The sequence below is a fragment of the Nylanderia fulva genome, unplaced genomic scaffold (assembly GCF_048542155.1).
Source record: "Nylanderia fulva isolate GAGA-0341 unplaced genomic scaffold, ASM4854215v1 Scaffold6, whole genome shotgun sequence".
Lineage (NCBI taxonomy): Eukaryota > Metazoa > Arthropoda > Insecta > Hymenoptera > Formicidae > Nylanderia > Nylanderia fulva.
The window spans coordinates 26,298-51,837 of record NW_028190698.1 but is presented as its reverse complement, the minus strand read 5'-3'; the positions used below and the strand labels follow the sequence as shown (position 1 = coordinate 51,837).

General features: G+C 43.1%; 1 protein-coding gene across 11 annotated transcripts in view; it reads left to right on the top strand.

Annotated features, from left to right (window-relative positions):
- dati (zinc finger protein datilografo) overlaps positions 1-25,217 on the top strand; it is a 67,827-nt gene extending 42,610 nt beyond the window's left edge. For 2 of the 11 annotated variants that reach the window (XM_029307797.2, XM_029307795.2), the window contains exons 4-13: positions 8,339-8,532; positions 12,458-12,487; positions 20,233-20,392; positions 21,999-22,211; positions 22,465-22,587; positions 22,738-22,878; positions 23,408-23,605; positions 24,380-24,600; positions 24,799-24,952; positions 25,093-25,217. In XM_029307797.2, the coding sequence (XP_029163630.2) occupies positions 8,339-8,532; positions 12,458-12,487; positions 20,233-20,392; positions 21,999-22,211; positions 22,465-22,587; positions 22,738-22,878; positions 23,408-23,605; positions 24,380-24,600; positions 24,799-24,952; positions 25,093-25,217 (1,559 nt within the window). The remainder of the gene's footprint in view (positions 1-8,338; positions 8,533-12,457; positions 12,488-20,232; positions 20,393-21,998; positions 22,212-22,464; positions 22,588-22,737; positions 22,879-23,407; positions 23,606-24,379; positions 24,601-24,798; positions 24,953-25,092) is intronic. The other 9 variants (XM_029307796.2, XM_029307801.2, XM_029307798.2 and 6 more) reach the window with 9 other exon arrangements.
- The last annotated feature ends 323 nt before the right edge of the window (positions 25,218-25,540 follow it).

Below are 25,540 nucleotides of genomic sequence, written 5' to 3'. Positions count from 1 at the left end.
AAACGCGCGCCTAACCAAGTTACGAGAGATTATTGATCAACTATATTACCGCCCTTTACTGTGCTCGGCCGCGATTCCCGAACGCTTGTCCGCGTGCCTTGCCCGCATCATCAAACGTAGTATCTCGCCGCCGTCAACAGGCCGAGACTAAATTCCGCGAGCCTCCCTCTATTCGTTCGCTCACTTGCTATCGACTCGAAAATTTGCTTCAATTCTGCCTGATATATCCGTATTTGTTTGTGTGTACGTACGTATGTATGTGCGTCTGATTGTATGCGAACCTTGAACTTTCCGGGGCGCGAAGGCCGCGCGACGTCGACGGCGACGAGTTGCAAAATACAACGGCACCGTCGACGTCATCCCAAGTGCATCGTTACCCCGGCATTGTCTAGATTCGGGATTGAATATCGGTAGAATTTGGCCTATTTCGGACTCGACTTATTTTCAGCGTTGGTAGACACGCGAAAATGATCGCTACGCTTATATTCGCGACGAGATAGAAACCAGAAATCGAAACCGGTTATAACTTTGTTGAGCACAATTTAGATAGGCACACATACACGTACGGAAAGATGTATCTTACATGAATTTTCGTTACGTCCGTATAGCATAGAAATTTGAATCAAACCGAAATCATACCGGTTTCTGTAGATTCGTTTCATTGAATATGAGAGAGATACTTGCATGATACTTTGCAACGCAAAACATTAAACCGATCAGACTAGCTGGAAACGAGTCGAGTTAGATCACATTGTATACTTCTCGAATGTATAATTCATCGTGTCATAAATGCCGCGAAGGCATTTCACACTTCCTTCAACGAATGACAGAAAATCGGAGGGTTTCAACCCCGAAATGCATTTTCGAGAATGATCGTTGACGCGGCGCGTTTAGAAGAGGCTGTACCAGGGGTGATTTCGCTTGGACTACCGATGATGACTGTACCCCGCTGTATGCGGGGGATATGTACCCACACATCCTTGCACAAATACATACACACGGGAGAAATTTCGCACGTACGTACGTACAGCACATTCGCCAGGGGGTAGAAATCATTAAAGGGGCGTGGCGTGCCCGTGGTTGCCCGGATGACGGTCACGTGAACCAAGATGGCCGCTAACCGGGAGGGCTCCCCTCTTTGCAACAGTCATTTGTTATCGGCCATTTTATTTTAATGATTTCCATGCATGCGTGAAACGCTCCGCTGCATCGCTCGGGAAAGGGATGTACTCTCTCTCTCTCTCTATCTATCTATCTATCTCTTTCCCTCTCGTTCGAATTCTATGTGCCTGGTAACGTGTTCTCCTAGCGCAATATAACGCTGTATCCAGCCGAATCGTGGCGCTAACGCTAGTTTCATGGTAATTCCGAACTCGATAAATTTCCAGCAGCGTCCACGCATAATGCCACCGTGCGCTTCTTTCGATAAATCTGATGCGAATCTCCCGATAATTATTTCCGCGGAAAGTAATTTCATCTGTTCGACGCGCTGTAACATCGCCATGACCGGGAACTTTGGCGATGTTAACCACCGCATGCACAAAACGGACACACCTCTTTCGCGAGACGCCGAAGGGTCGTTTGACCGCTTGTACCGCATTTTAACACCTCTGCGAAATTAATTCCCATAACTTCGATATAATTACTAGAGAGATCAGTCTCCTCGCAAGAATTATACAATTTCTGACAATCGTGGCGAGAATTTTGTCGATTAAATGTTAAATACAATGATTTAAAGATAGGGTAAAAGTACATTTTTTTGTTATACGAAAATTGTATGTGGTTTCTCGTTTCGGTTATAATAAGATCGTATTATTTTAATAAAATTCTTGAAATGCTTGCAGAACCAAAAAAAACGCTAGATTTTCGAAAGTTTTTAATTAAAAACTTGAAAAATGTCCGATAACTAGAAAAATCATGAGAGAAACCCTTTCATTATCATGATTAGTTCTCTAAGTTCGTATTTCTTCACAGAGAATAAGATCCTTTAATATAAATGTCTATAATAATACTATAGAATACTACAGAAGACTATAGAATACTGTAGAATACTATAGATATTAGTACAGCTATTTTATTCACAAATAACTTTATTTCGAAATCATTTATCTGACAAAGCAAATAGATATTAATAATACCTGTTTTTTTTTTCTCGAGAGACATATATCGTTTCGTTTACAGAAATCATGACTAATTATTTTTACTTTGTCAGAATTTTTCGAAATGGAAAAATATGTTCAAGGGCGTCGAACGCGAGGGACAGAAGGCGGTTCCGGTTATAGCAGTTAATTATATAGCACGCTTGATTATTAATGACTGTCACGGGAATAATTATCAAAACACAACGACTCAATTGTTCGGCTCTTGCGCTAACCGGGCTAACGAAATCGTAATTAATGTAGACCAATAAACACGGCGCGCCCATAACTCGCCTAAATAATTAATTCTTCATTTTTGTTGCGGCGCGACCGCGCGCGAATAACGTTTACTATCGCGAATTTATTAACGCGCGCAACTAATAATATACGCGGAACAAAATCCCAGGGTTCTTCGTTCCCCGTCAACATCCGGCGCGATCGTTATGTTGTCACGACGGATATCTTTTTATATATCACCCCGAACAATCGCGCTTCCTCCGTACCAGTGGTAGAAGAAGGCATCAACGATTCCCGGACATGTAAGAAAATTAATGGAGGATGTCACATTATCGTCGTACTTTTAGGCTAAATTTGAAGCTTAATCGCATTTCGACTCTCGCTTTAGCGGGAGCAGCGCGGATAAACGCGCTTTAATTAGCAACGAACCGAGCTATAGATCATCTTTTCCGAAAATACTTTCCCGTCGAACCAAGGTTAATGCAATCCGCGTCGTACATGAGAAACTTAAATTTTTTAACGCCCACTTTGCACCATCTCGCTGATATTAAGCGCTGTGTGAATAACGCAATCAATGTGCCACCGAAAGACACAAAGTACAAAATTCAGAAGTTCTCTCATCACATATACTCATCTGACGCTATTGTTCAATATTTTATCATGTTCTTATGTGGATTTTCCGATCTTATAACGAATTGTAACTCATCGTTGTTTTATCTAAAATTTTATCTCTCCGTAAAAAAAAAGATAAAGCTAATTCTGAGAATTGTTTGTATCAAATTTTTCTCTAAGGTGTGCATTATATTCATACTATTTCAAACTATTTACTTTTACAAAATATGTATACCTTTTTATTCGAAATATACAGAAAAATATGATTGTTGAATAACACGAGTTTAATATAGCTGGAATGTTGTTAGTCATATCTCTATCTTAGAGCAAAGTGTGCTACTTTCAAAGATATGATGATCAAACGAGAATCTGTTAAAATGCGTTGATAAGTGAAATAAGTTCATTCACGAGTCTTGATAACAATATAACATAATGCTGCAGCTACGCGTATAATTTGATACATCTAATTCAATAAATTCTCTCTTCACGATTATCTTTTCAATTTTTATCTTTAAATTTAAATCATCAAACGAGTCGTTTTGTCCCCCATATATCGAAAAATATAGGAGTCGACATGAAATATTGCGTTGCTCTCGATAATTGCGTAAATTTGTTCGCCGCCTTTCGCTCGCCATCGCTGTCATCGTCAATTTTTCCGGGGAAAAACAGTCCGTATTTGCCACTATCAGCGTCCCTCACACACCAAATTTCGAGGTATGTATCACTCGTGTGGATTGTTGGACGAGTGTCATAGAAGGTCGCAAGAGCGAAAGAGCCGGGGGTCGAGGTAAAGGGGGCTCTCGCCAGGAGAGAGGGTCATCAGTGCGAACAACGCACGTGCGTGTGAGTGCGTGCAATTTAATGATTTCCAGCCGGAATTTCGATGACGCCGGGAGTGCGGGGCGAGGGGAAAAGGAAGGGAGAGAGGGTCGGACATGGGGTGGGAGGGAAAAGGGGGAGGAAGGGAGATGGAGAAACGCGCGACCGGAAGAGAGAACGATCGAGCGCGGCCGCGAGTTGGTCAGGGCCGGCGCGTTTCCGCTCGCGAATTCCCGTGCAAGGGATGGCTGGAAAGAGAGAGAGAGAGAGAGAGAACTCGGAAAGAGAAAAGACGCTCGGCCGGGAGCGAGATGGGACGTAAATTTTCTAGCGGTGCGTTCATTTGTTCGTTGAACGAAATGCGAATGCATTATACATGGATTGCAGGGGACATTAATTTTCTGCCGTGGACGTGTAGTGGGCCGCGCGGGCCATGCCGGGTTGCAAAAGGGGTGGTCGAGCGCGCGAGGGAGTTGGGTGGCCATCCATCCGGTATATAACATCTACTCGGTACGGGTGCGACCGACCAGCACACACCACCGGTCAGACCGACGTCGAGGTGGTGGAAAAGGTGGGTAGGAGGGAGGTGGCGATTCCACGGCCTGTTTCGTGCTCACACGTCCAACCACGTGCGAGCTTTCGCCGGGTTTTCTACGTACTTTCGCGAGCCCGGTGATTTTGATGAGTGGAGCGGCGAGATGTCGGCGTCGCGCAAAAAAAAAAAAGCGCGCGGAAAATCTCGCGACTGATCGCCGGACGATGACGGCGAAAACGCGAGATCTCGCCAAAAGAGTCGCGACTGCAACCGGCATTAAAGGGTCGCTGCTGCGCGGCGAAAGGGCGAACGGGGTGGGAAATCATTGGACGTTCTGTCAGAGGTGTTTGATATTCCGAAAATGATTTGCGCGAACGCTGCAACGCAGTGGAGGAAGAGCGACAGTGCGAGAGGAAAGGGAGGGGAGAAAGAGAGAGAACGAGAGGAGGATGTTAGAGGGTGTTGGCAGAGAGAGAGAGAGAGAGAGAGAGAGGCAGGCCAGGCCAAACGGGTAGAGAGAAAAAGAGAGAAAAAGAGAGCTCGAGGGTAGTAACCGTACGTCAAAATTAAATGTTGAAATTCGTGTAGAATGTCTGGCGCGATAAATTCATTCGTGCAACAATGATCACGATTTTTAATGGAATAAAATTGAAATTGTCCGGGCCCCGAAATGACGGATAGAATTTATGGCTTGCACGAAAATACAACGTGGCAGCAAATATTATATTTTACGTTACCCAACCAGAGCGATATTTCGAAATATTCAAACGCGAGATATTAAGAAAAATGCGTCAATATATTGAATTATTTTTTTTTTTCAAACTGTATAACTGCATTGTTAGATTGAAACTATATAACTTCTCACATAACTAATAATTATTGTTTAACTATTGCACCTTCTGTTTCATATAAAGATATATCGGAATACTCGTAAAATTGAAAAGAAATTAAAAAAAAATAGAAAATGCTGCTGGATGCATGCTCAGCGAACTGCGCCGATTCATCAAAAGTTCTTTCACAATTCGTAATTCTTGCACTCGACAAAGGGTTTCAAAGAGTCGGGATTAGACCCTTCGAGCGATCCCTTCCTCCTCTCCCCTTTGTTGCTCCAGCTCTTGTCCTTTCGTTTCGCACGCGAGATTTTAAATTTAATCATAACTCTTCGCAGAATTCTCTCCGTGCGAGGCCACGTGCATTATTATTACGAATGGAAAGCTATTACATTATACAATGAGGAATCATTTAATTATTCAAAAAATATGAAATGCTTCCGATTTGATAAAAAGTGATATCCGAATGTGAAACTTCACTCTTTAATGATACATCATTAACGGTCAATCATTTTATCACGTTTGGATCATGATCGAATCAGCGTGGAATCTTGATAAGAATTAAAAGTCGGTTAACGATGTTTATATAACATATATAAATGACGTTTACCATTATACATTTACGGATTAATATCTTAGCACGGCCAATTAAACGATAACAAGGTAATAAAAAATGAATGCCGATTGCACGCTTGAAATACCAACATTTATACACACCGCCACCGCAATATCCTCTTTTTTTTTATTTATTATTACCGCGCGAGAGTACATTTGTGTCAGAGCAGAGTGTTTGTCCTATAATAGTGCTGGAATAATTGACTGCTTTCGTAGAAACCGGCCGGAGTTTACAATATTCGTTCTATGTCATTATTTCCCTTTTATGAGCTAAGAAAGAGAGAGGTGTATTAAACCCTCTCGCCACGTTTGTTTCCTACCGTCGCTACTTCCGGTAGCGCCAAGCGCACACAAAAAAGGTGAATATTACATATGTGCGAGCGTACACGTGGACGAACGCATCGTTCTACAAATAAATGTTTCAACCGTCAATTAAGCGCCGACAATAAGAAACCACTAGACTTTCCCCCAGACCACCGGTATAGCCGGTATATATTAATACGTTTTTAATTGTAGCGCGACAGAAAACATACGGTCTCGCGGGCGAGGGAGGGACAAGCCGAGCGTCCCTTCATAAAATTTCTATATTAATAGTCCTTTTTTTCTAACGTTATAATCCTTCTTCAACTCCGAATCGTCGTTTATAGCAGAGTTCAATTATTTTTGTCCAAGCGAAAACAAATTATTTCGATATTTATTGGAGAAAAATTTTAATTACACGCGACGAAATATTGTTTTATGTACAAGGATGTTATTTCGTTTTCTTCAGCCGCAGTTTCTCGAGTTATTTAATATATTATTACAGAGTGTATCAGTAATTATTACTCTAGCATATATTTCAGAAAAATGTAAGGTCAAATTTGCATAAATGCACGCGGAAGTGAATTCTTAATGAGAAATAAGTTGATGTATTAGAGTATGCGATAGAGTTTTATTTGATGTAAAAACCTTTGCAAATGCGTAAAGACGTGCGTTTTCTCCCTTCGTAGCTATTTCACATGAGAAATAAATACGAGCGATCAATTCGCTCGTTTTCTTCAGAGAATCCTCTAATCGCTTCCTCTAATAACAGACTTGCCAGAGCCGTACCGGCACCACTCAGAAATACAATTATACTTTTTTACCCATCGCTTCTATTGATTCCCATTATAAAATAATATGTGCATGTTGGAAAAAAATGCACATGTTTGATCGCGTTTTGCTTTTGCTCGCGGAAGTTCTAAATGTCAGCACGCGATAAAAGATTGTAGAATCTAATTTTGCTCGCTCGAGTTATTTTTATTAAATCGAACACGATGAAATTCTCCGATGAATCACGCGACTGAATAAAAGATGAATCCTGCGGAAGACGACTGAGAGATAAGAGAGAGAGAGAGAGAGAGAGAGAGAGAGAGAGAGAGAGAGAGAGAGCGGAAGGAACAAGTGCCCGGGGTAAAAAGGATTGGGGAAGAATGTCGATATTAATAAAAGTTAAATTGAGCCAATCGCTTGTAGGAATTAGAATCGAGTCCACTCGAGACGAACGGCGGCGAGTCGTGGAGAGAAGAAAAAAAAAACGCAATAAAAACGCAGCGGCAGCTGAAGTCTGCCTCTCGAACGCCGATCGATAGACGCGATTAAACAATCGAGGAGGCTACATTACTCTATCATTATTACGCGGGAGGAAGCGGGGGAGGCGTTTGAATATTCTTATATCTTGATACAAATGGAAATTTTCTTAAGACATTGTACAGAGTATACAGCTTTACGAATTTGTACAGGCAATATATTTGCACTTTGAATTTTTTACACATTTTCGTCGAGCTTGTTCGCACCTCCCTGCCCGAGGAGAAAAAAAACACGACGTTTTTTTTCCCACCTTCCTACTCTTCGATGTAGATGTAGAAACCTGTTGCATGCCCGTGTAAAAAAAAAAAAAAGTCCCGGGGAAAAAAGCCGGAGAGTCAGTGACCAGCCAATTCACTTCCTTTTAAGCGCGTTTTTCCACATAGCTTTTACCTTTTAAGAGCGAACCGAGCGAATGAGAGAGACATACTTGGCGAGCTGACAAACGAGTCATTAATGACGTTTCAATCTCTTCATCAATCTTCGTCGCGCAGACTGCGAGGACAAAGTTGATATTGAATATACGATACGTTAGAGAGATGATACTCACTTTTATACGCCAATCACAAGTAAACGGTATAAATGGCTTAGGAATATGAATATACTTTACGCATGATTATAAGTAGTAGTTATATTACTAATATATTATATTATATAAATCATCATAAGAGAATAAATCCATCGAAAAATGAAAAGTCACTTATTTCTGAAAGTTTCTTTCGCAAAGTTTGATTATAGCGATAACGAAAAAGACAAAAAAAACCGCCGACTTTTCGTTTTTCGATGGAGAATGAAAAATTGCGAATTCGCGCGTGGCATGTGAATTTCCCGATCGAGCGTGTACGCCGGCGTTACGTGCACCACCCCGTCGCGAGCGTAACACAATTTACGTACGCTCGTGCACAGCCGCACGAAATTCTAATACGCCTTACGGTATCTGATCGCAGGTGAACGACCGTACAAGTGCCATTTACCGGACTGCGGGCGGGCCTTCATCCAACTGTCGAATTTGCAGCAACACCTGAGGAATCACGACGCTCAGGTGGAGCGGGCGAAGAACCGGCCGTTCCACTGCAACATCTGCGGCAAGGGCTTCGCCACGGAGTCCAGCCTCCGTACTCACACGTCGAAGGTCAGTCATGTATGTACCAAATCCGACGTCCAAATTCGCAAAAATTCGCTAAAAATTCACGCGGTGCCGGTAAATTAACTTGAAGGGGATCCGATAATAATCAATGGAAAGGAGAAGGAGATCGATCGACATCGATCTTTCTTCGCGCGTCAAATACTTTCGCTAATCGCTCCTCTAACGACCGTTAATCTTGCATTAACTCTTTCTCGCGCGACACGTTCAGTTACTCGTTACGCACGCACATGGTGGTGGTGGGTTCACGCTTGCCTCGATATATACTCTCTGTAGATGGATTCCCGTTTAAAGCGCTCTTTGTGTGTCCGCCGTTTCCTTTGTTCCGTTTCGAGGGCTCCCTATATAATCGATGCGTCTCAAGCAAGTTGAAATAGTTGCCGGAGATGCGCGGTCGACGTATCGAGCTTGAAAACCGGCAAGCAACATCAAGCTTGAGAATAAAACATTCAGATTCATCTCAACCTAAATAACCGCGCCATGATTTCTAGTCTCTCCTTATTGTAAATAGCATATTTATTTTTTACCAATAACAAACACGCGCGAGTGGCTTTGGATAGTTCCTCTGGGATCCTTCGCGGGTTTGCTTTGGGCTTGCTTTTGCCTCTGGATTATCATTACGACGCTTATCATTACGAAATCGACGTTACCACGATCCGAGAAAGCCGAAAGGAGATTATTATCGTCTGAGAGAATTTACAGAGATGTATTTCAGCGATCTTCAAATAAAAAATAAAAAAAAAAAAAAAAAAAAACACGACAGAACCTGAAGAAACTGATCACGAATAATCGATATCCTCGACAGAAATTTGGCGAACAAAGATGTCACACGAGGGGCGAGAAGCCCTTTAATACGTCACGAGCGACACGGATCGCTGGATTTTCTCATAACGAGTCTTCATGAATGAACAATCGTTGTTTACACACGTACAGACTCCGCACGGTGGCCGAGGGTGCGTGTCACCGACTGGTTATTAGAGGGCCAGAGGTTTAAAAAAAATAACAAAAAAAAAGTAAAACGCGCGTTCCGATTTGGGAGAAAGACCCCCATGCCCGGTTAATCGAATTCACCCCTCGCTCGCGTGGAATCGCGCAGCGATTACCAGCGGAATCTTGTATCGTGGGGCAGTTTTTTTTGGCGCCGCCGCCCCACCCGACCGGCAACTGAATTTCTCAACCCTTTCGCCTTCCGCGCCGGGCACATGTCTCGACGAAAAAACGTGGGAAGGCATCTGTCGTCTCGTCCGCGAGAGAGCTCTTTTTCCGCTCCTTCGTACATCTCTCCTTCTCTTCCTTCGGTTTTCTCCGCCGCGAGAAATGACACGTCGAGTCTCGTTCGTTCCCATAATTATTGCCGATTGTGTTATATAACGGCGCACGTAAAATAGCGTTTCTAACAACCAATTTGTCTTAACCGGATAAAATATAAATGACAACATTATATATGTCGCGAAGTCCTTGGGAATTAAACGCTGATAACAAACTCTGTGATCGAATACCTATATATTTAGAACGTAGATTATTTTTGGACCGTTCGAATCGCGGAATCAGGTGCGGCGCGTCTAGGCCCACGCGTGATTTAATCCGTTCGCACGTCCGGGGATGCCCCGGCAATAAATATCGTTCTTTTAACGCCCGGCTTATCGAGCTCCTCTAATTGAAACCTAATCCACGGCTAAAGCTTTCAGATTATCCCCTTCCGTCGTTTCCCGCACGACCTCGATAAATCTGCCGTGAAGTCACGACCGACGGCCCCTGGCCTTACCGACAAACCCCCGTCCGATCTTTTTTTTTCTTTTTCTTTCTCTGAAAAATGCGCAGTGTTACGAAGAATGGACCGCTGCTTTTTTTTACGCGTCGCGCGATAATCCTCGCAATAATGAAAATGTTTTTTGCAGTCGAGTTATTTAATCCTTCGTTTGTTGGAATAACGAACGAAGCTTGATGAATTTTCCAGTGGTAGTAGGGCTCGCCCTTCGCGAAATTATTCCTGAATGGCAGACTTACGCGCGCGAGATCAATGCAGCTGGATTAAATATTAATACGAAATATGCATCGAGCTACGAACCATATACATGAAGCGAAATTACGGTGTCCAGGCTTGTTGGCAAAAATATCAGAGAAGCTAAATGAGGAAAAAAGGCACGGGAAGGAATGAGAAGAAGGCTCGGAAGGAGACGAGACAGAGAAGAAGAGAGAGGATCTTACGAAAAGAGCGCGACGAAGTAATTAAAAGCCGCCGGCGCGAGCGCGACAGAAACAGAGTACGCCCGCTGGAAATAAAACGAAACGAAACAAATGGAGAGCTCGAGCCCATCTTCCGCGGCTAATCGAATTTTCGCCGGGCCAGATTTCTTGAAATTGTTTTCGCTATTTCCAGACCGCGCCTAGCCGCCCGTCTTCCTCGCTACTACCCCCGATAGCTAATGGATCGTTGTTAAAAAAAATAAATAAATAAATAAAAAAGAGGAAAAAAAGAGAGAGTGGAAGAGCAACCGAAATATGAAAGAGCACGAGACGCAGAGAAAGCGAAGAGGAAAGAGAAACGGCTCACGGAAGTACGGCGGAGAGTAAGGGGAAATGAAAGAGTTACGCTCCAGGTCGAGGCCTGGCGTGTCGGCGAAACATTATCCAGCTCTAAGAAAGACAATACACCCGGAGTACAATATTATAATAGGCCGGAGCGTAAATGTATTATAGAGAACGATCGGTAGCCCGGGCATAGAAACTCGTCTATGGTACCTACACACCACCTCTTCCTCTCTCGTCCTCCTTCTCTCTCTCTCTCTCTCCTCATGTATCCTATTAACTGTTACCCTCTTCCCGCTCGGCTCGGAACAGGGGCGGATCATCGCGACGATACACCGCCACGATATGTCTTCGGTTAATACGCCCATGATCCTAAATCCCGCATGGCCGATCGACGAGAGAGTGTGTCTCCGCATCGAAATTTCCTTCTCGTTAATCAGGGTATAGAATCTTGCTTGACCTCGTCTAATACGTATATTTCCCGCGCACGAGTTTTCTCCCTTACTTTCGGCTTGAGATTTTTCAAAGATTCGTCCGATGATTTCAAGAAAGAGAGTTGGAGACGGAGCAAGAGAGAAAAATGGGAATTTGCCTGTATAAATTAGCGAGCAAAATTCGTGAAAAACGATTCGTCAAAACGACATTTCGCAAATTTAGCCACCCCTGGTCTCTCTCTCTCTCTCTCTCTTTCTCTCTCTCTCTATCTTCGCTTTCTTTCTTTCTCCGTAAGTCTCAGCCACTTTCGCAGCCTTATCGTATTTATCCGTAGTTTAACGGTACACACAAGGGATGAATGTCCGACACGATACAAACCCTCTCGCCTCTAAGGGACCTTCTTCTCTCACCTCCGGAGCTTTCCCGTCTCATCCCCCTCAGAACCATCCTCCGCCCCTTCTTCTTAATTACCCCGGACGCGCGCGGCTCGGTAAAAACTCGTTAGCCATTAGATTTATTTTCTCTCGCCACGGGGATTTATCCCTCCTCCCCTCGCTGCACTAAAAACCGCGCGATGATTGTGTGTGTATCTCGTTTTGACGCTAGAATTTTTGTTCTTGTTTTACACGACGCACCATCGTCGTTCGCCGCGTGCGGATTGATCGCCTGCAATAAATGTAAATCCGTTTGTTTGCCCGAGGAAAGGGTGGGAGGGAGATTTTCAACCGCTTATCGCGTCGTATTTTCGCCGACACGGGGGGCGCTAATTAATTACTATGCTCGCGGTGTATATTTACACGCAGCGTGTTTTTTTTTTCCTCATTCGTTCTCCGCGAGAGTGTGCACACATGATCGGTATATGAATACTCTTGAAAATCTAAACCTATGATTGACGATTTAATGGTATCGCATTAATTCAGATTGATCTCTATTTCATGCTGGTCTCTCTTTGTCGCAGTGTTCGAAGTACCCATGGCAACGATTAAAGGTAAAACGATCGGGTCAATATATGGGAGATGCCCATGGGAATTCCTTTCGACTGTAATTTCAACTCGTTTCGCGGCGCGTTTACGTGCGCGTTCGTCGCACATGTAAAATTGCGGTTTCCGATTTTCATTATAATAATCCATTCGTGCAAGACACACGTACAGATATATATATATATATACACACACACACACACAGACATACATTTATATACATGCGCGCATTGTTGCAGGTTACTCGGTGGTTTTCTCGAAACGCGTGAAATTATGATAGCGTTGTAGCGCGAAATTATGTTGACGCCTCGCATTTTTTATGCGTCTGATAAACGTTATCTATTTAATTAACGACGCGTCGCGCGTAAAATTATGTGTATATACATATGTATTGTGGACAAAGTCGCTGCCTAATTGATCTCATGTCGGGAAGATTGCGAAACGATTATAAGCCGGCTCTTGTACTTCCTTTTCTTTTTCTTCCCGTGTCACGATCATGAGTACGCAATTCACTATTGTTTCATGTCAGAAATTGCAACAGTCATGGAGATGTATGACGATGTATCACCGAAGAGTCATATGACGAGCATTTTTGCCCGTCGATCGCTAATTACCGCTTCTTAATTTCGGGCTACTCTTCTAATTAAGCAAGATTCACACTTCACTCTCCAAATCCCTTTCCGTTCCTGTCTCGAATTCCCCGTACGCGGTCTTTCTCTCTTTCTCTATCTCTCCTCCTCCCTCTCTTTCTTTCGTCGGTAAACATCACCGGCTGGCGAATCTCCAGAAGGACTTTTCGCTCTTTGTCTCTTTTGCGGCATTAAAATAGAAAAGTGGGACGGCCTTTCTCGGCAGAACGACGCGTAAATCGGACCGCTCTTACGAGATCTTACCGTTCCATCATTTTTTCGATAGCAATTTTCGTCGCACATACTCGCTTTTAGAATATCTCAACATTCGCGAGTCACAAAATTTCACTTCATTTTATTTCGGTATTTATTACAACTACTTGTTTTTCATCATGTACTCTTCATTTTCGCGAATCCATTTTTCCGATCGCGCCCTTTGAATTCCTCTTCTCTCTCACTCCGCGACATTAATTTTTTACCCCGCCTCCATGGCTCTCTCCCTCTCGATTATTTTTTTCTCCATGCTCGATCACCAGCGCGGACACTAATGAAATCATTCCCGTGGCATTTCTGATAGGGTGGGATTTTGTACCCCATTGTACCGACGCCCCTTCGCGCTCTTTTTTTTTCCGCTCGTCTAGTCGAACGCGTTCACGACAGATCCGGGTCTCCTATTGGCACAACACGGAGGGTGCTCCGTCGACAACCCTCATAACGTTAGGTAGACTCGTTTAGATAGACTTTTTTTTCTCTCATTCTCGCCTTGTATCACGTCAGCGACCGATTTTCGCGTGCGCGTGTTACGCACGAATTACCAGCGTACGACTCTTGGAAGTGGATTAATAACACGGGACGACGATGAAGAACGAATCGCGGGGTGTCTAACGACGCATATTAATTTTTATCGATCGCATATATGCCCGTATATAATTTTTTTTCCCGCCGAGAGAAGAGACATTGGACCGTGAAGTGAGCCGAGGAGAAAATTAATGTAACTATTTAATTGTTGAATGAGATCATATTTTCCAATTGCGATAAAATTATTATTCTTGAACTCTCAGAGAAGTTACTTTATACATCCGATCGATATCTTTTATATACATCCTTGGACTTTCGCGTTATTTGTGTTCCTCTCGTCGTTCGTCCCAAAAAGCTCCGAAAGCAGTTATAAGTTATAAGTCAGAGACGGAGAACAGGAATCAGGAATTTTTGGTGTCTTCCTTAATCGAGAGACAAAGCGTTCTCATCTCGAGAAAATAATGTTCGCGCGAACAAACGAAACGTAGTGAGCTCTTTCTTTCGGACGAGAGTAAAGGAGGAGATGAGCAAACCGGTGAATATCTCTTCGTGGATTCCGCGAGCCGCGCTGGAGCAACGAACAGCCGAAGTATCGTATTGAAGGTTGTCTGCCGGCGAGTCTCGCGGCCTCGTCGCGGTTAAAAAAGCCAAGGAAAGACGGCAGCGAAAAAAAAAGAAACGACGGAGGGCGGGAGAAAAGAATTGCGCGCCGCTTGCAAATGGCCTTCGGATTTTATCGTCGCCCGAGGAAAAGAAAGGAACGAATGCACATTGTCCATTATTGGCTACATTTAAATTGCAATTTTAAATTGTGAAATCGTCAAAAATAATGACGTAGTTTAAGACAAATAAAATGCAATGCACGAATAAAGAAAGAATATGTTTCATCAGGATATACCTATATCTCGCAATCATCATACTTGAATAGCATATTTTGGAGATCAATCGGAAAAAAATCTCAATGAAAAATGTGGAAATTACGATAAAATGTTCGAATTATAATTTTTATATGATCAAAACTGATTATTTTTAATTTTTACAGTTTGCGATATCAGACATCATTAAATATGAATGCATTATGAAAAATGAGGGCAAAATGGCGCATTACAAAAGCAAATACAATTAATAATTCCTAATATATATTTTTTGTTCAATAAAAATTGATAAATTGATAAATTGATAAATTGATAAATTGGAATGTATTATATGTGATTGTGAAAGTTTTATTTATTTTATTTATATTTCTAACAAATCAAAGATATAAAAAAATCTCTGATTATCATGCTTTTTTATACACTAAATTTTGTACACAAATTATATAATTAAAGTTAATTCTAAATAGACATGAAGAAGATCAAATGCAAACTTCAAATTTTATTTAATAAACTATTTTAATCAAAGTATATTTTTCTCTTCTATTTTTTGGATTTATCCTTTTTTATAGTACTCCCATAATACTTACTCGCAAAAATATGGTCAGTTATTATCACACTAATTATCAGAATATAATAATTTCGTGACAATTTTGCACAGCATTTTCGACATCACGCGTCGTGCACTTTGTCATATTACGATGGAAAAATTACGCAAAAAAATATGATCATACAAAACTATCATTCACACGACATTCGCGACATTCACGACATTGTGGCAAATTAGTAGCAACAGACGAATCTTGAAGGAAATGAAAGTTCTTTACTTATTTAATATAACAAATATTACATGCTCGCGTACTTGAAGACAATTATACTTTGCATTATTATATAAATGTGTAATAAATACACAAATTAAAATTAAAGTTATATATTTGCGAAATCCGAAAATATGGTTGATTTCGTTCACGCGATGAATTTCTCTATTAAATAAATCTTGTGAAGTACTCATTTTAACAAATCACCGACATATAGGAACGCTTAATTTATGCTATGCTGTGTAGACAAATATTAAAATATCATTAAATACGAGATTAATTATGAATATACTTATTAATAAAACACGTTATTGTGTCGCGTAATAAAAAATTGAAAAGTGGTTTTATTCTGATATTGTGTGTGCAATATGATTAAGAAAATCGATTAAATGGCAAATTTAAAATATGATTTGAAAATGTATAATACAAATTTTATTTTGAATAAAATCGTGATTTTAATCAATCAAGAATGAAATTAAATTGCTGCAAAAACTGTGATGATTCAAATCTATGCTTTATTATTATTGTACAATTTTACTTCTTTTAGAATGTAAAATTTTAGGAAAAAATCTATATTAATAACAATATAATAATTTTTCCATTTTTGATCAAAATAAAAATAAATTTTATCTTTCAAATTTAGAGATTTATTAAGTCACTGTAAAATCTATAAGACGACAACTCAACTCTGAAAATCAATCGCAAATAATAAATCGGTACTAATCTATAATTCGAACATTATTACCTATTTTAATATCAAGAATATTCTAATTAATTTTCATAATATGCTATCGATATATTTTATGATGCGAGATTGTAAGATGTGCCATTACATATTCGAATGTCGCAAATCACGGACGACATTAATATTGATTGCATACACCTGCGTAAAAAATCTCCCGCCTCGATTTGTTCTAATCGCTCCGCTAACGAGATCTCGGCCCTCGATCAAAGATGATCCCGACTCTATGAACACAAAATGGCCACATCGCGGCCAACGTTACGCATCGCTACGCATGTGCTCACACCCACTTCCTTTTTACGCCACTCCCTGACCCGGGCCCCGAGCATCGGGCCTCAAGGAACGGATAATCTACAATCGAGATTGCCGGAAAAATTGAGGAACCAATCGGCGCGATAGAGCGCAAAAAAATCCTAGAGGTTGATCATGTCGGCCGAGCAGTCTGACGAGCGAATGAATTTTCATCCGACGATTCATAGTTATCGCCCGGCTTAATCGAGGAACCATAGAATGTTATTTCTCGTCTCTCGCGGCGTCTAGTTATTTGCAGCGCGACGTTAAAAATATTACTGGATGCGGACGTCGCTCCGCCGACCGTTGTATTCGCCCTCGCGTTATCCAACCATCGATCATGTCCGCGATATCGATCGGCGTCGCTAAAAATTTATTTAACCATTAAAATGGACGAAATCGCGATTATTTATGAAATAACTGAAATAATTTTGACACATGCGCTTTCGATATTTCTTTCATATTTATTTGCTCGCTTTTAATGCAACGCGAGTGCTTCGAAGCAGAAACAAAGAATCAATCGCAACTCTCGTTCTCGCCGAGAGATCGCTTCTTTCCGTTTCTCTACGTACTTCTATCGAGGTGAAAATCCTGGCGCGAAATATAAAAATGGACAGATAGACGCAGAGGGACCAGGAAGTGAAATTGGGATTGGTAGCAAGAGAGCGGAGTGCAGCAAACTGCGCCTAGCATACAGCCTCTCGCAAGAGAGAGATGAATCTGGTCACGGCGGATCATAAAGTCCCTCAGGGATTCGCCCACGCCGCGTCCACTCTCTCGAGCGAGTTAAAGAGAATAAGCTGAGAATAAGAAAGAGAAAGATATAAGGAAAGAGAAAGAGACGAAAGAGGTATGACCGTGGCGAACGGGACGAGAAGAAGGGAAAGAGCGTCAGAGAGGAGTCGAGGCACTCTCGCACGGCGCAAAAAGCGAGGATGCAAGCAAAAAAGGAAGAGCGCGACGAAGAAACCGGTTTTTTCCAGTTGGGCCAGGTCGGGGCGTCGAACCTAGGGGGACCGCAGCTTCCCTCTGAGAATAACTTGCATGCAGCAGCGTCCTCGTCGTCATCTTCTCAACGCGTACGCGGCTGCCCCAGGTTCGGGATAAAAAAGGAGATAGAAGGCATAAGTATGCCGGCGGTCGCGGCCACCCACTCTCTCGCGAGTTTATCGCGGGACAAGAGTGGAGCCAAGCCAAGGAGAAGAAATATGCGCGAGAACGCGATGAACGCGACGAGAGACGCGAGAAAAGCCGAGAGAGGAAGACCGGAAGGAAGACGCCAAACGATGAGACGCGATTACTCACTTTCTATATACCCTTTTTTTTTTTTACTCTTTTTACCATGCCGACTTGCTTACTTACAAGCGAGAAAAATCGATAGAAAATCGGAATCGCGCCGGCACTTGACATCTGGTCATTAAAAATGTTGAGAGGCAGAAAATACGAAGAAACTTTAGATAAGTGTATTTATTTATAAAGAAGATTTATCGCGCTTATATAAGAAGAAGAAACTTGTAAAGCCGAGCGTACAAAAGTATGCTCGCATTTAAGATTTGAATAATCATACCGATAACGAAGAAAAAGGCTGCGAGAGAAGGCGACATATATAATGTAAGGCGACAGTATTAAAGAAAAACATCGATTTATCAGAACTCGTTTGAATTTTTTTCTTTTCTTTTCGTTCGCGCCCGTTGCTGCAACGCGTTCGCGATTGTCCCAGGTCCGGGATAAAAAAAAGAACGATCGACGCACAGAAAGATCCAGGGCGCGTGGAATGCAGGAGGGTGACGAGAGGAAAGAGAGGCGAAAAAATATGGGAAAAAGAAGACGAAGTCGCGAATCGGAGAACAGGAAGGAAAAGAGAAACGGGGGACCCCGAAACTCTCTTTGAGGTCATTGCCGTCCGGTCTCGTTTTAGCCCGTTCACTTCTCCTTCTTTCGCGCCCTTTTCTTTTTTATTATTTTTTTTCTTTTCTTCCTGCTGCCGTTTTAAGCACTCTTTCAAGCAAGTACGACCGCCGCCATGTTTTTCCTCGGGCCCGTGTGCATCTACCGCCGTGTATGCGTGCAAGTAACCTTCGCGTGTTCGGATAAATGAAAGAGAAGAAGAAAAAAGAATGACGGGGGGGATGCAAGAGAGATGGAAAAAAAGACGCGAGTAACGCTATAAATTGGTTTCTTAAATAAATCGCGCGATAAGACAGAGAGCGAAAAAGAGAAAAAAATCATTCTCTATCTGGCATTGAGGACGTCGAATTTCTCACACATTCACGATTTTATTTTAATTTTCATTAATATGGCCGTTGGTAGGGCAACAGACTCGAAGATGAAGAAAAACCGCGAGATAGATCTCGTTGATTTAACGTTAATACAGCAAAGCATAACATAAAAGGAATACAGAGCCGAGAATGTGCTAGCAACGGCCATAGTAGTTAAAATTGATGTATGGTACAAGCTATAGTCATTCCATGCTTCGCATTCCCGTTCATGGGTGAGGTCGCGTGGGGTCGATCGGAGGTCCAAGGTCGACGAAAGTGGTCGCTTTGTTTTCGCGACGTAACGTCTGGCATCAGCCTTTAGCTTTAGTTCGTACGTGTATACGCGAGGCGAGGCCGATGCCGGCAGCATTTAACCGACGAAATCCCTAATCGCGGTTACGGATTAATCCGCTCCGATCGTTCCTCGGACCTCACGCTTCCACATATTTGTCTGTCTAGGCTTCGCTTCGAGTTTCCCCGATCGCCATCCCCCTTCCTCCTTCATCCGAACCGAGTGCTTTACTCCGGTATTAAAAACGATATTTTTCATCGGTCAAGACTCTTTCTATACATCTCTGCTTTTACGTCGACATCACAAAATTTAGAAATTTTTTAACAAAATTAGAGTTAATAACGAGAAAAATTTGACAAGAGCGTACATATGAGCACGGTACTCCTTTCAATAGCGATGCATTGGATATTACGAATGTAATTCCAATGATATCAAGATTTTTATCCTCTATTCCTATCCCGTAAATAATCCAAGAGCTAGCTACAGATCTTTTCAGAGATCTTTACCGACGATTCACTTGCCGCAATCTAACATTCGCGAACCGTACGAAATTCATCTTTAATATAATAATTAATAAATATACATACATATAAAGTTGACAAACAGAGAAAAAAATATAAAGAGACAGATTATTTTTCGTTCGTTAAGCAGTGAATAAATTGCGGCAGAGAATGAATCATTGATAAAAAATTTAAAAAAATCGATGTATTTCGAAGAAAATTTCGCATTTTTTTTTTTCTTTTTATTTTTGTCATTTCGATCTTCGTTTCGATCGCACTCGACCGACTGAGAACCCAGCTAAGGCGCGATACCACAAAGTTCCTACCAGACACACTCGACACGAATTCCCTGTGCAAAGGAGTAGTCTGTGGTGACGGCGGTTTATTGGTGCCTTAACTCTCACTGGTCAATCGTTCTGTTCTGTGCCCCGCCTGTCCTGCGCTTCTGGTTCGCAACTCTGTGGTGGTATTCTCTGGGTCGGCTCTCTACTACCGGTGCGCCGCGTGTGTGCCTGCTACTTCCGGTACTTCTTCTTCCGGGCCCGCAAAAAAGGAGTTGCAACAGCGTGTTGTGTTCCAGCAACACGCCGCCCTGATCGGCGGCCCGAACGCAACCAGCTGTCCAGTATGCCACAAGCTTTTCCTCGGCGGTGAGGCACTGATGGAGCACATGAAGCACACCCACAAGGACCCGAACGCCTCCGGAGTTGCCAGTAAGTATTGAAAAATCGCGTACCGAACGGCCCTCTCGGCCGGTCGTCTATGTCTCTCTCTCCTTCCCTGCGCGCGTTGCTTTCTCTCGTATATTTCCCTCTGTTCGCGCACCTACTAATCTTCGTGAACCATAACCGATCGATTAACTCGGAATCTTGCTGTAGCGGAATGCGTCATTGCATGAAACGGATTGCTTGAGAATGAAACCTTGACCGCGTCGTTTCTTCACGACTAATCAACCAAGTTAACACCATATATACTATATATATATACATATATTTCTCGCGCGTTTAACTTTTGGAGAATTCAGCTCTGTTCTTTTTGCCCTAACCGCATTTAACCCGGATTCTTAATCAGAGTCCTTAACTAGAATCGCGAAGAGGAATCTGTGTAGAAGGATTCCTCAAAAAGAGAGAGAGACAGACATAGACGCGAGAGGGGCGACCTTATCGTGAGTAAGGCTAAGAGAGAGGTGGAGCAACCGCTCGTCGAGACACGAGGGGTGGTTCGTTCTTTAGCCTTTAAGTTACGTTTCTCATCCATCCCAAGAACTTGCTTTGGCGCGGGCGATACGCATACATTGTCCTTGTTCACTTCTTCGTACTGTTTTTCGCCTGGGCGGGAAAGGCGTGTAGCATTTGGCACATACTCGCCGACTAATACTTGGGTATTATACTCGCTAATACATATACATATATATAGACGGTGCTTCGAGGGTGTCTCGTTCGACCTCTACGCGTGCCTTGATATATATGCGTGCGTGATACGTGTGCGGACTCGTGGACGTACAGAGAGAACAAAAGAGTCAACCCGAAGAGTGTGTCTCTTCGTTCAACTTTAACACGGGGGAATTGTTTTGCACCTTGTGATTGTGACTGGCGCCATGGTGGTCTTCGATGAACCGACACGGTCGGCATTGAAACATGGATCGCTAACGGATTGCGGATCCTATTGCGAAACGCTGCCAATACGTGTTGAGAATGTAATGTTGCATTATCGTTATTTATAGCGCCAGGAGTTAGACCGAGCAAAGATTGACGAGACTGGTAGCACGTGCAAACGGATAACATCTCTTCGCTCGTTTCAGATATATAGCGGTCATTCCGATTATATAAGCTATAGTACATCTCTTTTGGAGGATGTCTCGATATTTTTCTCTGTGCGTCCCCGTACGTGCAATGCGCGCGAGTACGTCTTAGCTTTTGAGGCCGGTAACCTTGCTCGTGAAAGGGAGCCTAGTAGCGCGGTGACGACACGGATACTTCTGCGTGTCCCAGGTCAGTGCTCTCCTGGTCCTTGGCTATCCGCGTCCGTAAGGTCTCCCTTCGCCTTCGAGGTCGACCGGAATCTATGCGTACGTATGCGCGCGTGTTCACGCGAGTGCGTGATAAATATGAGGTGGGGGAGGAGAAAAAGAGAGCGAGAGTGCGAGAGTGCGAGAAAGAGAGAAAGAAAGAAAGAAAGAGAGAGAAAGAGAGGAATGAGAGGGAAACGTGATATGATGATAATGGTGGTGGAGGAGTTTGGTGAGGAGAAGAACGGCTTTCGTTCCTTGGGACGCTTTATCCTGCTTGGCATTGACCTTGAAATTGTGTCGCCCTATTGTTCCCTCCGCTGACTGCACAACCTCCGTTGCCGGGGTTTACCTAGCGAAGCGACGGACCGCCAACCACCCGTGCCCAGTGTGCGGGAAGCACTACGTCAACGAGGGTAGCCTTAGGAAGCATCTGGCCTGCCATCCTGAGACCAGTCAACTTAGCACGAGCCTCAGGATGTGGCCGTGCTCGGTGTGCCAAGCCGTCTTCACTCATGAGAGCGGTAAGTATTTAACCCACGTAAACGCGAATCGCTCCAAGTTGGCGCGCAAACTTGATAGTAAACCCGTTTCTCAGTTCCTTTCTATGCTATAAACTTTTCATTTTCGTTCTGCGGAATTATATAATCGTATATCTTTATATATATATATATGCACCGAACACTTACATATATACATTTATATACCGTTTACATGCGGTAGCGCGAGTTCGAATCCCTGTACTGTGACCACGCTGGTTTTCTCTAATGTTCTAAGGTCTCCTGAGCCACATGGAGCATATGAGGATGGACCCGAAGCATCAATTCGCGGCGCAGTACGTGCTAAGCCGCGCGGCCGCCGAAAGGCGGGAGAGAGAGATCCTCGCGAGTTCGAGTTTAGGTATAAACGTCAGACAGACGATACGAATTCTCTAAATTAACGTTAAAACGTGTGCGGCGTCGTGATGCTAAATAAAAAATTACACGACGTTGTACGACGCCGACGCATCTAACCGTACGCATTTTAACACGACGTCCTTGCGCTGTACAGGAGCGGGTTTGGGCGTGTTGGGCGGAAGTCAATCCGGAGGACCGCAAAACTTGCAACAACCACCTATGTGCCCGTCGCCGTCGGCCCATTCGGACAGCAGCAGCGGCAACGGAAGACTGTCGTCGGCCGGTAGTGAACCTGGTACGCTACGATACTTGTTCTACGTCTACTACTTACAAACGATCGCATACCACGTATCTAGATATAATAGATATATAATGTTAAAGTTTTTTGCCCGAGCACAGTTTGTAATTTCGCCGTTATTCGTCTTTTTTTTCTCTGATTTCGTTAATATGACATAACTCTGTTGTGAAGTACCATTAGTGTGAATTTATTGTAGTACAGTAAGTTACATATATATACACGTTTATGAATATATGAATATATATACTTGAGTTCGAAATAAAATGCATACGAATTTCTGGTCTGAGTAATAATTCTCTCATGTGAACGGCGTTCGCTACACGGTCTACTTTTTCATGGGCGGAATCACGCCTCTCTTTCTAACGCTTTAGCGTGTCTATTTATATATGTACCGACGCGGACATACATATATATATATATATATATATGTATATATATATATATATATATATTACCTAGCTAGGCTAGTAAAACATGCGCAAAAAATCCCGCCCGCCCACTACCCTGTACATACTGACGAGAGCAGATTTCTGCGCAGGCACCGGTCTACTGAACAACAACAACAACAACAACAACAACAACATGGCATCGCCGGGACCGAGCGGCAACAAACTTAGCGAGATGCTGCGAGCGGGTAGCCAGCCAGGCTCAGCGCAGCAGTATCACGACGAGATGCATTCGCAGCAACAACGCATGGCTGTCATGGCCGCCGCCGTGTCAGCGGGTAAGAGAATAAGAAATAAAAAAATTAAATAGAACTTCCCATCCCTCCCCCTCCAAAAAAATATATCCTAGCCGTGTCAGTCTAGCGAGAATCGCTCGAATGAGAATCGAGTCTCCAAGGACTGCGTTATCACTTATCAACGCGAAATTGCACGAGAGGGGAAAGCCGATAGCTCCGTTCCAATTATTGCCGATAAAACTTGATTTACAATGCTGTTTCTCCCGATCGTCAATGACGATGCTGCATTTGCGCCTGTCTCCGAAGGAAACGCGAAATGATTGACGCATTAAAATATTCTCGAGACGTAACTTTTATTCTCGAGACGCAAATATATTTATTGTCGCTGACGGAAATAGCGCGTTATAGAAATGAAACTGTCGATGTCTCGTAAGATTATTAGCGCGAATTAACTTGGTAAAATTTATCGCATACATTGCGAAGATTCGTTGTAAACTTGTCAAGAAACTCGTCGAGAAACTCAAAGAAATGATTATACCAGCAGGAAAAACAAATATCAGAAAATTACTTACCCTGACACGTGCTCTGCAGCTCATAATTTCATCGCGGAGTTCAAGGTTCTGAAACACACATTATACAGAATATTTAATAATTTAGAAAAATAAAAAATATGTATATGTAATATCTACTATATTACTTATTTTATATATATATATATATATTTGTAATTAAAAATTAAAAATACAATATTTCCTTTTATCGGCAATGTCTTATTCTTACGAGCCAAGCGAGATATGAAAGCGATATTTCTGTTAGGATTGCAAAATTCCGTGTCGCCCAATTTGTCGCCGGTCGACATGGCATCGCTGGCGGCGGCTATGAGAATGGGCAACAACGGTGACATGAGCGGCAATAATCAAGGATCGACCGGACCCCAGCAGCAGGGAGTGCAAGCGAGCGGACCGGAGCAAGCTCTGAGGATGCATCAGGCGGAAGCTTTGCTCCGTTCCCAAGCGGAAGCTGCCCTTAGACTCGCGGTAAGAAGAGAAAAATCTGGTTCTTCGTACAAATAATAAAGTTATAAAACGCGCGCGCATAATGCATTCTAAAATTTTAAGTATCTAAAACTCGGAAAAAATCTAGAGAAAAATACATAAAAAATTCATACATTGTTATATTCTTTTAGAAAAAGATATAATTCTCGAGATAACCCTTTCTCGTATTTTTGCGCACAGGTATCTCAAGCGGCGGCAGCCGCAGCGAGTTCCGCGGTGGGTGGTGACGTGAGGCATCATTTAGGACAGCATAATGGAGGCAGCACTTCCGGCATGCCAGGACATCATACGAATCAACAAATGTCCCAACAGGACACTCTAACGCCGGATCTCGGTAAGTATGCGAGAAGAATCGCGTCGACGGCACACTACTAGTGTGTTCGCAGCGTCCGAATCTGAGCACGTCGAGCACGCTTTTAATAAGTTACAATGAAAGCTTTCTAACGGGCGCCGTCGATACTCGACAACTTTCAGGAGAAGCGTTGCGGCTACAAGAGCAGCGATTAGAGCAGGCCCTCAGGCTCCACGGCGATCCGCGCGCCTTGAGCTTCACTCTGGCTCAGCACGTTGTCAATCAACAAAGCAATCAGCAACCCTGAAAATTCAGTTACTACTGAGACGAGTGGACCCCTTGGGCGCCGGATCAGATGGCCCTGCAGCAGAACGAGCGCATGAATCAACAACAGTCGCAATCGTCGACGGAGCGCTCGACACCGCTGCTCGATCAACAACAGCAGCAGCAACAGGGCCCGTCTTCCATCGGTCATCATCAGCAGCAGCAGCCACACCAGCAGCAGCAGCAGCAACTTGAAGACCGTGGCGTCAAGAGAAAAGCCGACGAAATGATCGGTAACTCCGAAAACGCGTAAAAGCGATCACGTGCGACTACGGATAACGATGACGTCATCGTCATCGTCGTCGT